This window comes from Myotis myotis, unplaced genomic scaffold (assembly GCF_014108235.1).
Source record: "Myotis myotis isolate mMyoMyo1 unplaced genomic scaffold, mMyoMyo1.p scaffold_m19_p_1, whole genome shotgun sequence".
Lineage (NCBI taxonomy): Eukaryota > Metazoa > Chordata > Mammalia > Chiroptera > Vespertilionidae > Myotis > Myotis myotis.
Window position 1 is genome coordinate 11,021,637 of NW_023416313.1, and position 12,964 is coordinate 11,034,600.

The window sequence follows — 12,964 nt, forward strand, 5'->3', positions numbered from 1 at the left end:
TTATCAGGGCAGCGGAGTCTGACAGCAGCTCAGACCTCAGACAAGTTTAAATGATCTATAAATGAGCTATCCCTCCGGATCCACTGCATAAGCCCTAAATTGCTGCTTTCACTTTATTTTTTGCGTGAAATTATTTGAAAGAATTCCGCATATGAAAGTCTTGTTATTTTGTAAATTTTACACATATGTATTTTAGCAAAAAAAAAAATGCATCCCATATATTGTGATGGGGTATGAATCGAGGGCTGGGGGGGGGGGGGATTATGAAACATAAGGAACCATTTCAGCAGAAATGGTGTGGGAAGTGGTAGAATGGGGTTTTGAGAAATAAGGAGGTTTCTTTTTTAAGAAACCCTGACTGACCTCAACTCTGCATTGCTTGCATGTGGCGCTTAGAAACCTCTTGGCCAATCCTTTCAACTGTAACTGCTACCTGGCTTGGTTGGGAGAATGGCTCCGGAAGAAAAGAATTGTAACGGGCAACCCTCGCTGTCAGAAACCCTACTTCCTCAAAGAGATCCCCATCCAGGACGTGGCCATTCAAGACTTCACCTGCGATGATGGTAAGGAGGCCGCGCCCGGCCTGTGGCCCCCAGGCGTCCAGGTGACTGTGCTGGTGCTAAGGGTGCAGCTGCCCCGCGTATCCGTCCGAAGATAGTCCTGGCGCACCTTTTTCGTTGCTTTGTTATGTTTTAGCCAGAGGACACTTCCTTTCTCAGAGGGCACCTTCCTTTCCACATCTACTTTGTGCTTTTGAAGGCTGTAGATTTTCCAATTTCCAACTGGCCCTTGGTACTGTTTTTACAGCTTCATTTTAACATTTCTTTATTACACGAAGCATCTCTTCCAGTAGCTATCTTTTCCAAATGAGAAAAGCAATTGACTTCTAAAATAGAAATGCTAGTAAATCCAGCAAAAGTAATAATTTTCGCTTTTTCATGCACTCTATGTATCATGGCATTTTACTGGAGTAACCCTGTCAGTACGCGAAACAGGTTCTGTAATTATTGCCAGTGAATGCAGAACTGATTTGAGTTCATACTTTAAAAAGAGGGACCCTCCCCGGCCAGCGTGGCTCAGTGGTTGAACATCGACCTATGAACCAGGAGGTCAGGGTTTGATTCCCAGTCAGGGCACATGCCCAGGTTTGCTGGATCCCCATGCAGGAAGCAGCCGATCAATGATTCTCTCTCATCATTGATGTTTCTATCTCTCTCTCCCTCCCTCTCCCTTCCGCTCAGAAATCAATAAAAATATATTTTTAAAAATGAGGGACCCACACCATTTTTGCGAAACATTTGAAATAACTCTGTCCCTTTATGCCTCTTCACGTCTGTCTCCTTAATTCAGTTAACACATAGGTTCTAATTAAAAGTATAATTTATATAAATAACTGCACAAAGACAGTAACTATTATCATTGTACTGATGATACACACTGGACATTATTTTCTGGAATTCTGCCCTCAGCTGTCTAGAAACGGAGCTGTATGAAACATATGGTGTCTGTAAATCCTTATTGCCCTCCACATCAGTGATCATATGGCCCGAAATGGGTGCTTGTTACGTTAATTTAAAGCCATAAAATCATTTCTAACCTCTTCAAAGCTGCAAATCTGGGTTTCCCTGTATGTCTTTTGGCAATTTAGGAAATGATGACAATAGCTGTTCCCCACTGTCCCGCTGTCCCGGGGAGTGCACCTGCTTGGACACAGTGGTTCGATGTAGTAACAAAGGCTTGAAGGGTTTGCCCAAAGGAATCCCAAGAGATGTCACTGAATTGTAAGTAAAAGCTTGTCTTTCTTTCTTTTCTGAGTAATTAATATGTCATACTCCAAGGGAAATGGGCTTCACACCGAAGTTTTTACAGTCCTGTTTGCAGATTACATTCTAGGGGCCATTAATTAGTATCACATAAAACCTTAAACAAATGGACATAAGACACTGGGGGGTAGGGGAGGCCAGGGGATTGTCAAGGACAGGGGAAAAAAAAGGAGACATATGTAATACTCTTTGTAATACTTAAAGCAATAAAAAAAAAAACCTTAAACAAATAATACGAAAGCTGGTTCAGAGACCTTGGGAAATGCCAGTTGTGTGTGTTTCTCTTCTTTCCCTGCAGGATTTCTCAGTGCCTTTATTATGCCAAGGTGCACTGTGGAGCTCCAAGAGAGGGTGGTAAAATGTGAGGTAGCTCCCATACTTACTTGTTTCTATAGCCCTTTTCCCATGGAGTATGTTGCAAGACTAATGTCCCATCCAGTGCACCGTGGGAAATGCTGTGTATTTAGTTCATCCACAGTGTCAGGAGATCCCATTTGGTTAAGTATCCCTTACCCCTGTGTCTCCTAGGAGAACATCTCACCATATGTGGTGCATTAACGTCTGGGAGGCGAGGCGGGAGAAGCTGGCATAATCCTTAAAAAGAAATGTGTGACTACCCTTTGGGCTTGAATCAGAGTCCCTCGGTTTGTAAAGGGCGTGGGGCCAGTTAGCGCTAACATTTTCATTACTGACATTTAACCACAGAGTACATTGCCGAGGCACAATATCCAGACACTAAGCACCACCCACACCTCCTTAGCCGCCTTGTGCTATGTGGTGCTCTGTGTGGGCAATGGAATAAATCAGAGACTAGGCTGTTTAAACGGTATGCATGCGTGCTCTGTTCCATTCCTTCATCTGTGTACCACGGGCCATGTACACATGCCTGACGTGCAGTTAAGTTATTTTGCCTCATTGAGTTTTGTCTGTATGGAACCATGCGTCAAAAACGATGTAAGTCCAACTCTACCTCATGCAAATGCGTACCTGTCATTAATGCGGATGCATCCAAGTACCCCCAATGAGCAGCTTTGATAAACTTTGGTCCAGGCGGAACAGTCTTAATGAGGTTTAAGGAGATGCCACTTCAGTTGTCAAAAAACTTGTTTTCAAATCCTGTGCAGTTCTCTGAATCTTAATTTGGTCCTGAGTGGAACACTTAGACAGAAACCGTGTGATCTTAGCGTGCGCACAGAAGGCCCCTCTCGGATTTGAATAGTTGTGAGGTGATCGGTTTCCCTCTCTGACTATCGGTCGCAGTTGTTAGTTAATGATAAGCACTGTTTTTTTTGTGTGTGTGGTGTGTGATTAAAGACTTAATTCTCACTTTAATGTGTATTTAGTTCAGAAGGTTTCCCTCCATTCAGTATTGGGAAGCTAGATGCCTATGGAGTAGTCTGTATGCATTGATTCTAGGTGCACCCCACCAAGGACATAGCGTACCATTCAGATTGTCTTGACGCTAAATCTCTTCTTGGACCATTTAACTGGCTATCTCTTAGTCATTTTACCTGCTTCCCGTTAAATAATTTTGACCTTGATTTTTGAAAACAATTTGCCCGGCTGGCATGGCTCAGTGGTTGAAAGTCGACCCATGAACCAGGAGGTCACGGTTCTATTCCTGGTTAAGACACATGCCCGGGTTGTGGACTCCATCCTCAGTGGAGGGTGTGCAGGAGGCAGCCAATCAATGACTCTTTGTCATCATTGATGTTTCTCTCTCTCTCTCCCTCTCTCTTCCTCTCTGAAATCAATAAAAATATTTTTTAAAAATCATTAAAATATTTAACATTCTTTCATTTCCTTACTAAAACATATATGAGAACCTGTTTGATCCATGTCCTGTCTATGCCATTTCCGTGTTTCTTTTATCATGTAGTCAAGTCTTCCATCTATTTCTTTACAAATGTTTTAAAGTAATCTCTTTTGCTAAAGAAAATAGATTACAGGGATGAGAAGAATGAACTCATCTCTTGTAAATTCTAGGTTTACTCCCCCAGAGAGCTTATTCTTAGAACTACACTGAGTCAGCAGTATTTCTCTTTATGTATGCTTGTATTAGAAAAATGCCATGTGCTTATTTTATTGAATTATTAAAGAATTTGGTGAAATAATGTTGGTGGAAAATGTTAAACAAACGGTATCTATTATTTTTAATCAGTTCCATACCTCTTAGATTGTTTTACATGTAAACATGCATAGCACTACGTTCTGAAATGAAGGGAGAGTGTTGAAGTACATGGGATTATGCTGCCCTCTAGTGGTAATAAGAAAACATTTATCTACAGGAAGAAAGGAGGGAGAGGAGTTGAAGTATAGTCAGAGATTTTGAGTGGGCATGAGGACTCATCTCATGTGCTGGCTCTTAATCAGATATTTACTATGTACTTTGATAATTTGTGACTTTTTCATAACTGTTTTCATTTTGAAATAGTTGAAATAGACTGTTATCTTAGGCAATTTCTCAGTTATTGCTGTATCCTGCAAAAAATATAACCTCAACCCCGGATCTTGAGATTGGCCCCAACACTGAGGCAGGAGGGGGGTCACATGCCCCTGCGCCAGAATTGATTGTGGGCACTTCTGTACAGGTGGCCCAAGTTAGTGAAAGAATGTTTACCCCTCCCCATCCATATTCTGGGAGAGAAGAGCCTGGGAGGAGATAGAATTTAGTGTGTGTGTGTGTGTGTGTGTGTGTGTGTGTGTGTGCACGCGCGCGCATGTGTGTGTGTCATCATGGATATTTAAGCATTCCTTTACTTTGGTGTCTTGCCAGTTAGCCCAGAGCCTATATATTCTCTGATTATTCTGCTGAGTCTCATCAGAAAAGGACACTTTACTTACTTGTGGTTATTTGATTATTACTTTTGCATATAGATGCTATTTTTGTGCACTTGGTAAATGTGATTTTCTAAGAAACCTCCTACAAGTAATACCAGCAAATAGATATACAATGGTAAAAACTATATTAAGGTATTATTAATTGAAATCTACTTCTGTTTAAATTCCCAAGTATCTCCTTCAAAACATTCATTGTTGTTTACTAATATGCTGATAATATTACGGCGGTAAAGAGTGGTCTCACCCTCGGCAGCAAGGTTCTGCCCGTAGTGCATGCCTTTCATGGTACTGCCTCCACATAAACACAAGCAAAGTGGGGTTTGACTACAAATGTGCTTATTTGAATGAACCTTCTTGCTGACAAGAGAATGGCGGGACACATGCCTGCCTTCTTAGAAAACCACGAAGAACTGGACCCGCCAGTCTCTCCTGGATTTTAGAATTTAGCCCAAGTGATCCACAAAAGAATCTGCTGGATTGGACAAAGCAATTTTTTCTTTTTCTTCTCTTCAAAGCAGTCTCAGCTAGGAACATGAAATCTTTTTTTAATTTTTTTTTTTGTTGATTTCAGAGAGGAAGGGAGAGGGAGAGAGAGATAGAAACATCAATGATGGGAGAGAAATATAGAAACATCAATGATGAGAGAGAGTCATCGATTGGCTGCCTCCTGCACGCCCCACACTGGAGATAGAACCTGCAACCAGGGCATGTGCCCTGACCAGGAATCAAACCACTCGATGCTCAACCACTGAGCCACGCCGGCTGGGATATGAACATGACATCTTGAAGTTAAAATCACTAAATGCTTCCTTACCTCCAGTAAGAGTGAAATATTCTTCAACTATTCCAGGATACACTACTGTTACTTTTAAAAAATATGCCCTAGCCAGTTTGCTCAGTAGTTAGAGCATTGGCCCATGGACTGAAGGGTCCCTGTTTCACTACCCAGTCAAGGGCACATACCTCAGTTGCAGGTTCTATCCCTGGCCCCTTTCCAGGCGAGTGTAGGAGGCAACAAGTGAATGTGTTTCTCTCACATCCATGCATCTCTCTTTCTTTCTTTCTTTTCTTTCCTTCTTTCCTTCCTTTCTTCCTTCCTTCCTTCCTTTCTCTCTCCCTCTCTCTCTCTCCTTCCTTCTTTCCTCCCTCCCTTCCTCTCTCCTTCCCTTTCTTTCTCTCTCTCTCTCTCTCTCTCTCTCTTTCTAAAGATGAATGGAAAAGATATCATCAAATGAGGATTAAAATAATAATCATAATCATAATCATAATCATAATCATAATAATATTGTTTCCTTGTTTTTAGGTACCTGGATGGGAATCAATTCACATTGGTTCCTAAGGAACTCTCTAACTACAAACACTTAACACTTATGTAAGTAACGTATGGTATGTTTCTGCCTTTGACTTCTCATTCTATTTCATGAAAATGGGATAGCAAGGGGCAGAGATGTAGTGAGCCTTTCGGATAATATAACTCACTCGCAGTCAGAGGCTCCCCCTCGCTCACCTGGTCCTGGATCGCTAGCTCCGGCTTTACTGTGTATCAGTCAGGCCATGGCGAGGCCTAGAAAAGGTCCTCTCGTCAAAGTACAAATTCAGTTAAGTCTGTGTATCGAAGGATTGTAAAGATTTGGCACGAAGGGTACTGCTATTCATAATGAAATGGGCTATTTTATAACAAGCCAAGGAAAGGTAGAAAAACATATTTTTATTCTTGAATTTAAACAAGAGATGGTAGATGATAATAATCTCACTGGAAACATAAATCTAGTTTATTAGGCTTGATTCTCTTTATATAATAAAATATGAATTGTTATGGGCTTCCAGTATTCAAATTCATTTTACAAAATCTATGTTTACTTCTACAGTATTTAAGAAAATGTGACAAAGATGCTGGCATTCTGAGTATAAATTTCAAAACATTGTTGTTTTTTTAGTTTGGTTTGATGTCCTAAGATAATATCTTTTTCCCATTCATGTATGTAAATAATTTTTTACCATTTTAAAGTAGATATAAGATTATATTTAAGCACACAAAAATTTCTATCTAGTTATGTGCAAAATATTTTTAAAAATATATAACCTCACCCAATATAATGTCACAGTTAGAGTAGCCTTGATAGAAACTGATAACATTTCTCACAAAACAAAATATTAGCAACAATAGTGAATGTATAGGGAAATACTTTATCTTGTTTAAGTCTATCTGGTTTTAGAGTAAATATGACTGGCTTAGGAGGCAGATTTCTATTATTCCTGTAATAAGGAGGTTTATTCCTAACTAGTGAATTCTAGAAACCGAGGGAGCAGAAGATGTTGAATTTCTCAATGTAAATATTACCCTCTGGCAGCGATTTTCAAGTGGAGTGCTGCAAGAATTTTTAGAACATGCTATGCCTATTTAGCCAGGGGCACGGATATGTTTTCCCTTCGGTTGTCAAATTTAAAAAATGACAATAGCCAACACAATAGCCAACAATTTTGAATGTATCAGAATTATACCTCTTTCTGCCCTGGCCAGTATTGCTCAGTGGTTGGAATGTCGGCCCATGCACTGAAGGGTCATGGGTTTGATTCCTACTCAAGGGGCCCGTACCTGGTTTGCAGGTTCTATATCCAGCCCCAGATGGGGCACATGTGGGGGGAAACCAATAATGTGTCTCTCTCACATTATTGGTTTCCCTCTCTCCCTCCCTCCCTCCCTCCCTCCCTCCCTCCCTCCCTCCCACACTCTCTAAAAAAATAACTCACATAAATGAGTGAGGATTAACAACAACAAAGGTATACCTATTTTTGTGTGAAGTCAGCAAACGTTATAATATAGTTGTGGTTCTGCGGAATTTTAATAATGAGTTTGTGTGCCATGAAATGAAAAAAGGTTGAAAATCGCTGCACTAGGGAGGTGGAAGTTAGTGAAAATGATGCTTACGATTTTCAATTTTCCTTAAAAATACGGGAAAACACTTTGTAAGAAGCACCCAGGACTGTTTAGATGACAAACTATGAAATTAAGGAAAAAGGAATACCCTCCAAGGCGCCTTGTTCTGCCCTAGTTATTTGTTTAACAGCAGCAAGAAGCGATTATGTGCATTTTGTTCTGTTAAATAAACCTTTAAATTGCTGCAGTTTCCAAAGGGTCACTTGAGCAGAATCGGGTCATTTGTGGGACAGTGCGTGATTATTCAAAACCAATTTGAAAATGAAAAATGAGACTTTGTAGATCCACAGATGGTTTCACCAAGGAGTCATTTTGCTGATATAGATATATTTATTTCCTTTTAAAAGGTAGGTATAGTACTTCAGCAGTTGAGAACATGGATTTTAGAGCTTCCATAGCATCCCTACTATTTTCATAATTTAATAGGTCCATTTTACTGATCCCTTTGGTGCTTTAATAAAGCAATGGATAATTAGCTATTCTGGATCTTGCATTTAACGATTCATATATTTTACTTCAAAAAAATTTTGTGAATATAAATACACATAAATTAACATAAATTATATCCTAAATTATTTATTCATGAATTTTTCTCTTATTTATATATTTGGCATTTTGCTTTAGGAAAACATTAGTGAATATATACACCTTCACTAATATCTGTGTCATTGTTGAATACAATGGGGCCTTGACTTACGAATTTAATTTGTTCCGTGACGAAGCTCGTAACTCAAATTACTCGTATGTCAAATCAATTTTCACCATTACAATGACACGTGATGCCGGGCTGATGTTGTGGCGTTCACTGTGACGTTCACTGCACCAACTAGCAGTGGGGTATCTAAAGCTGGCTCATAACCCGAATTTTAGCTTGCAACTCAAATCAAAACATCGGCCAAGAGACAGCTAGACTCTCGAAAAACTCGTTAGTCGGGACACTCGTAAGTCAAAGCCCCACTGTATATGGAGGTGTATATATTCATAATTTTTCCTAAAGCAAAATGCAAAATATGTATATGTAAATGTTATATATGATTATATTTCATTATATATTACTAGAGGCCAGGTGCACAAAAATTTGTGCACTAGGGTGGGGGGGGGTCCCTCAGCCTGGCCTGTGCCCTCTTGCAGTCTGGGACCCCTTGGGGGATGACCACCTGCTGGCTTAGGCCCGCTCCCCGGGGGGTTGGGCCTAAGATGGCAGTCAGACATCCCTCTGGCAGCCCGGCAGCCCTCGGGGGATGTCCACTTGCCAGCGGGGAGCAGACCTAAGCTGCAGTCAGACATCCTTAGCACTGCTGAGGAGGCAGGAGAGGCTCCCACCACCACCGCTGTACTGGCAGCCATCAGCCTGGCTTGTGGCTGAGCAGAGCTCCCCCTGTGGGAGCGCACTGACCACCAGAGGGCAACTCCTGCATTGAGCATCTGCCCCCTGGTGGTCAGTGTGTGTCATAGTGACCAGTCATTCCCAGTCTTTGTGCTGTTAGGGTCAGTTTGCATATTACCCTTTTACTATATAGGATAGAGGCCTGGTGCATGGGTGGGGGCCGGCTGGTTTGCCCTGAAGGGTTTCCGGGATCAGGGTGGGGGTCCCGCTTGGGTGCCTGGCTAGCCTGGGTGAGGGGCTGATGGCTGTTTTCAGGATGGCCACACCCCCTTTAGGGTGTGAGTCCCCACTGGGGTGCCTGGCCAGTCTGGGTGAGGGGCTGAGGGCCGTTTTCAGGCTGGCCGGCGACTGAAGCCCCCAACCTCTCCTTTTTTTCTTTTTTTTTTAATTCTGGGGTTTATTTGCCTTCTATAATTGAAACTTTGTTGCCGTCACTGGAGCTGAGAGCCAGCTCCAGGTCTGAGGCTATGGCCTACTGAAAGCAGGTATCTGGGGTTTGTTTAGCTTCTATAATTGAAACTTATTTGCTTTTGGAGCTCAGAGCCATGCCGCAGCATGCGGGAAACCTTGGCTTCCTCCATCACTGGAGCAAGCAAGCCTCCTGCTCACTTCAGCTGCATGGCTTCCGGCCACCATCTTTGTTGGCAGTTAATTTGCATATCTCCCTGATTAGCCAATGGGAAGTGTAGCAAAGGTACGGTCAATTACCCTTTTTGTCTTTTATTAGATAGGATATGTATATTATGCCATTATATTATATATATCACATATCTGATCTAATAAAAGAGAAACATGCAAATTGACCATACCTCTGCTACACCCACCAGCCATGCCCACCAGCCAATCAGGAGCAAATATGCAAATTAACCCAACTAAGATGGTGGTTAATTTGCATACTAGGCACCAGTGGCCTGGGTCCAGGAAACATCAGAGGGCTCCCAGGTCACTTTGAGGTAGGCCCCATGTGGGCCCTGAGCACCCTAGGGAGGATCTGAGCCAGGGGGCTCCTGGGAAGGGCCTGAGCCTGCAATAAGAGCCAAGGGGGCCCCTGCCCAGGCCTAAGGCTCGGCCAGAGCCTTGTGGCCTGGGCAAGGGCAAGCCAGCCATCAGAGTGGGCTGGGTGTCCCCTGCCCAGGCCTAACCCCTAGCCAGAGGCCTTAGGCCTGGGCAGGGGCTGAGCTGGGGATCAGTGTGAACTACAGAGGAAACACCTTTTCTGACTGCTCATTGGCTAAGTTCTCTGTATGCCTCTGGTAATATTCTTAGTAACTTGGGTAATAAGAATCCAAGAAGGTGATGTAGGGTTTTTCCACCTCACTCCTGGAGAAAAAAACGAAGGTACGCTGCTGGAGGGCTAAGAAATGTCATATCCTGCCCTAGCCCATTTGGCTCAGTGGATAGAGCCTTGGCCTGCAGACCTCAGGGTCTGAGTTCGATTCTGATCAAGGGCATGTACCTAGGTTGCAGGCTCCTCACTGGCCGGGGCCCAGGTCAGGGCTCATGCAGGAGGCAACCAATCAAAATTTTCCTCTCACTTTGATGTTTCTCTCGCTCTTTCCCTTTCTCTTCCACATTCTCTAAAAATCAATGGAAACATATCCTCAGGTGAGGATAAAAAAAAATAATAAAGAAATGTCATATCCTATGAAAGACACATCTTGAAAATGCCTAAAGAAAGTTGTCATTTTTTCATGGTGAAGGGACTGGAGTCTGTGTTGATGAAAACACCTTGGTGGCTGCGGTGACTGGCAGTGGGGGCTGGCGCCTTCCCCTGATCAGCCTGGTCGCTTCCCACAAAGGGAGGCCAGACTGCGGCTTAGGCCCGCTCCCTAAGGGGAGCAGGGAGGGGGCTTAAGCCATCAGTAGGACATCCCCTGAGGGCCCCCAGTATGTGAGAGGGGGTAGGCTGGCCTGAGGGACCAGCCCCAGCCCCCAGTGCATGAATTTCGTGCACCGGGCCCCTAGTATTATATATAACAAAAATAAGATCAAGTTCACTGAATATAAATTATAACCCATAGTACAAAATGCACTTATAAATAGCCATTTAACTTCGGTAAATAATTCACATCTCTCTCATTTACTTATCATTCAATAAATAGATATTTACTGAAGACCTAGTATGTATTGGCGACTTTGGCCAAGGGCAGAATTATTTTTTTGCTTTTTTTAAAAATATATTTTTAATGACTTCAGAGAGGAAGGGAGAGGGAGAGAGAGATAGAAACATCAGTGATGAGATAGAATCATTGATTGACTGCCTCCTGCATGCCCCCTACTGGGGATTGAGCCCACAACCTGGGCATGTGCCCTGACCAGAATGGAACCCAGGATCCTTCAGTCTACAGACCAATGCTCTATCCATGGAACCAAACTGGCAAGGGCAGAGCAGAGTTTTTAATTAAGGCATTTTGTTGGTGGTGGTGGTAGTTTTTCAAATATGTGTTTCTTGATTTCAGAGAGGAAGGGAGAGGGTGAGAGAGAGAGGATATATTGGTGAGGATATATTCCCAAGAAAATAAGTATGTGTAACTGATGGAACTTTCAAAGACAAAGGTTTCTTTCCCCCCATACAATGTGTCCATTGTAACTGGCCTCCACATGCCTTTGTTCTGGGACCAGGCAACAGTCACAGGGTCTGGGGAAGGTCACAAGTCTTACAGGAGAGAGAGGAGAAAGGACATGGGAAAAGTGAGCTCGCTCTAAATCTTTTCTGAAGTGAAACTGGCTCGGGTGCCTACACCTCATTGGCCCAAGCAAGGCGCATGAATCGTTGTGAATAACATTATAGTCTATTCCAGAAGGTTGCCCGATGTCTTGTTATTTTCAGGTAAAAGCTGAGTGCTAACATTGTTGCTATGACCTTGAACAAAAAGACCTTCTCTTTCTATGAATCATGAATATTTCCATGTCTGTGCTAACAGTAGACTCCATTTCCTTCTTTTTCTCTTTCAGAGACTTAAGTAACAACCGAATAAGCACCCTTTCTAACCAGAGCTTCAGCAACATGACCCAGCTCCTCACCTTGTGAGTGTGAAAGTGCGGTACTGAGTTTTCATTAATTCGCTGGGCACAGTGCATTTTCTAGGCACTGGACATTCCTGGTAAACAAGACAGATAGCATCTTTGCCCTTGAGGAATGTAAATACTTGCTGGGAGAAACAGACAAATAATGCCTCAATCAGCCAACAAACACAGACATTACAAAAGGTGGTGGGTTCTATAAAAGACAGAAGGGATATTTACACCTGTGGTGGAGTTAGAGGAGATGCGTAAGCAAATGTATGCAGAAGGTCACCTTCTGGAGGGCATAGTTGAGGCCTCAGCACCTGTGGAGGTAGGAAGCTTTCTGGGCTTTACTTAGGAAATATATAGGTTGTTTCACTAAAACAATACAATATTTTTTAAACAATATTAGGTGTCAGTATTCTCAATTTATAAGATACTAAAATAACCTTCTTCTTAGCCACTTTATTTTAAAAATGACATCTGGCCCTTTTGGGATGCCTGAGTAAGACCACTTGGCTTCTATATGCTTTCAGGATTCTTAGTTACAACCGTCTAAGATGTATCCCTCCGCGAACCTTCGATGGATTGAAGTCTCTTCGATTACTGTAAGCATCTGATGTTCAACAAAGAAATTCTTCTCAGGGATCGAGTTGTCTCTTTACTACTGGCTTAACTGCTTTGTTGATCCTTGGGTGTGTTTGGTTATATGCACTAGGATTTACTACAAATTTGGAAAAGCATATCTGACTACATCATTGTTCATCAGCTTTAATTTGGGCAATATAATTTTCTCTTCTGTCATGTTTTTGCTGTAATTGCTTATTTGATAATATACAATATTTAGAGGTATGTTTTACATAGAGTCAACTAATTCTGAAAGAAATGTAGGAAATGTTGTCTTTGCTGGTTACATAATAAGTGAATTTTAAAGCATATAAAATAAAACATGATCCTCAAGCCCAGTGC

The 12,964-nt window shown here is 42.2% G+C and overlaps 1 protein-coding gene across 5 annotated transcripts in view; it reads left to right on the forward strand.

Annotated features, from left to right (window-relative positions):
• The window catches only part of SLIT2 (slit guidance ligand 2), a 361,217-nt gene that overhangs the window by 261,101 nt on the left and 87,152 nt on the right, over positions 1-12,964 (forward strand). For all 5 annotated transcript variants that reach the window (XM_036330006.1, XM_036330014.1, XM_036330022.1 and 2 more), the window contains 5 exons: positions 397-563; positions 1,649-1,781; positions 5,968-6,036; positions 11,945-12,016; positions 12,532-12,603. In XM_036330006.1, the coding sequence (XP_036185899.1) occupies positions 397-563; positions 1,649-1,781; positions 5,968-6,036; positions 11,945-12,016; positions 12,532-12,603 (513 nt within the window). The remainder of the gene's footprint in view (positions 1-396; positions 564-1,648; positions 1,782-5,967; positions 6,037-11,944; positions 12,017-12,531; positions 12,604-12,964) is intronic.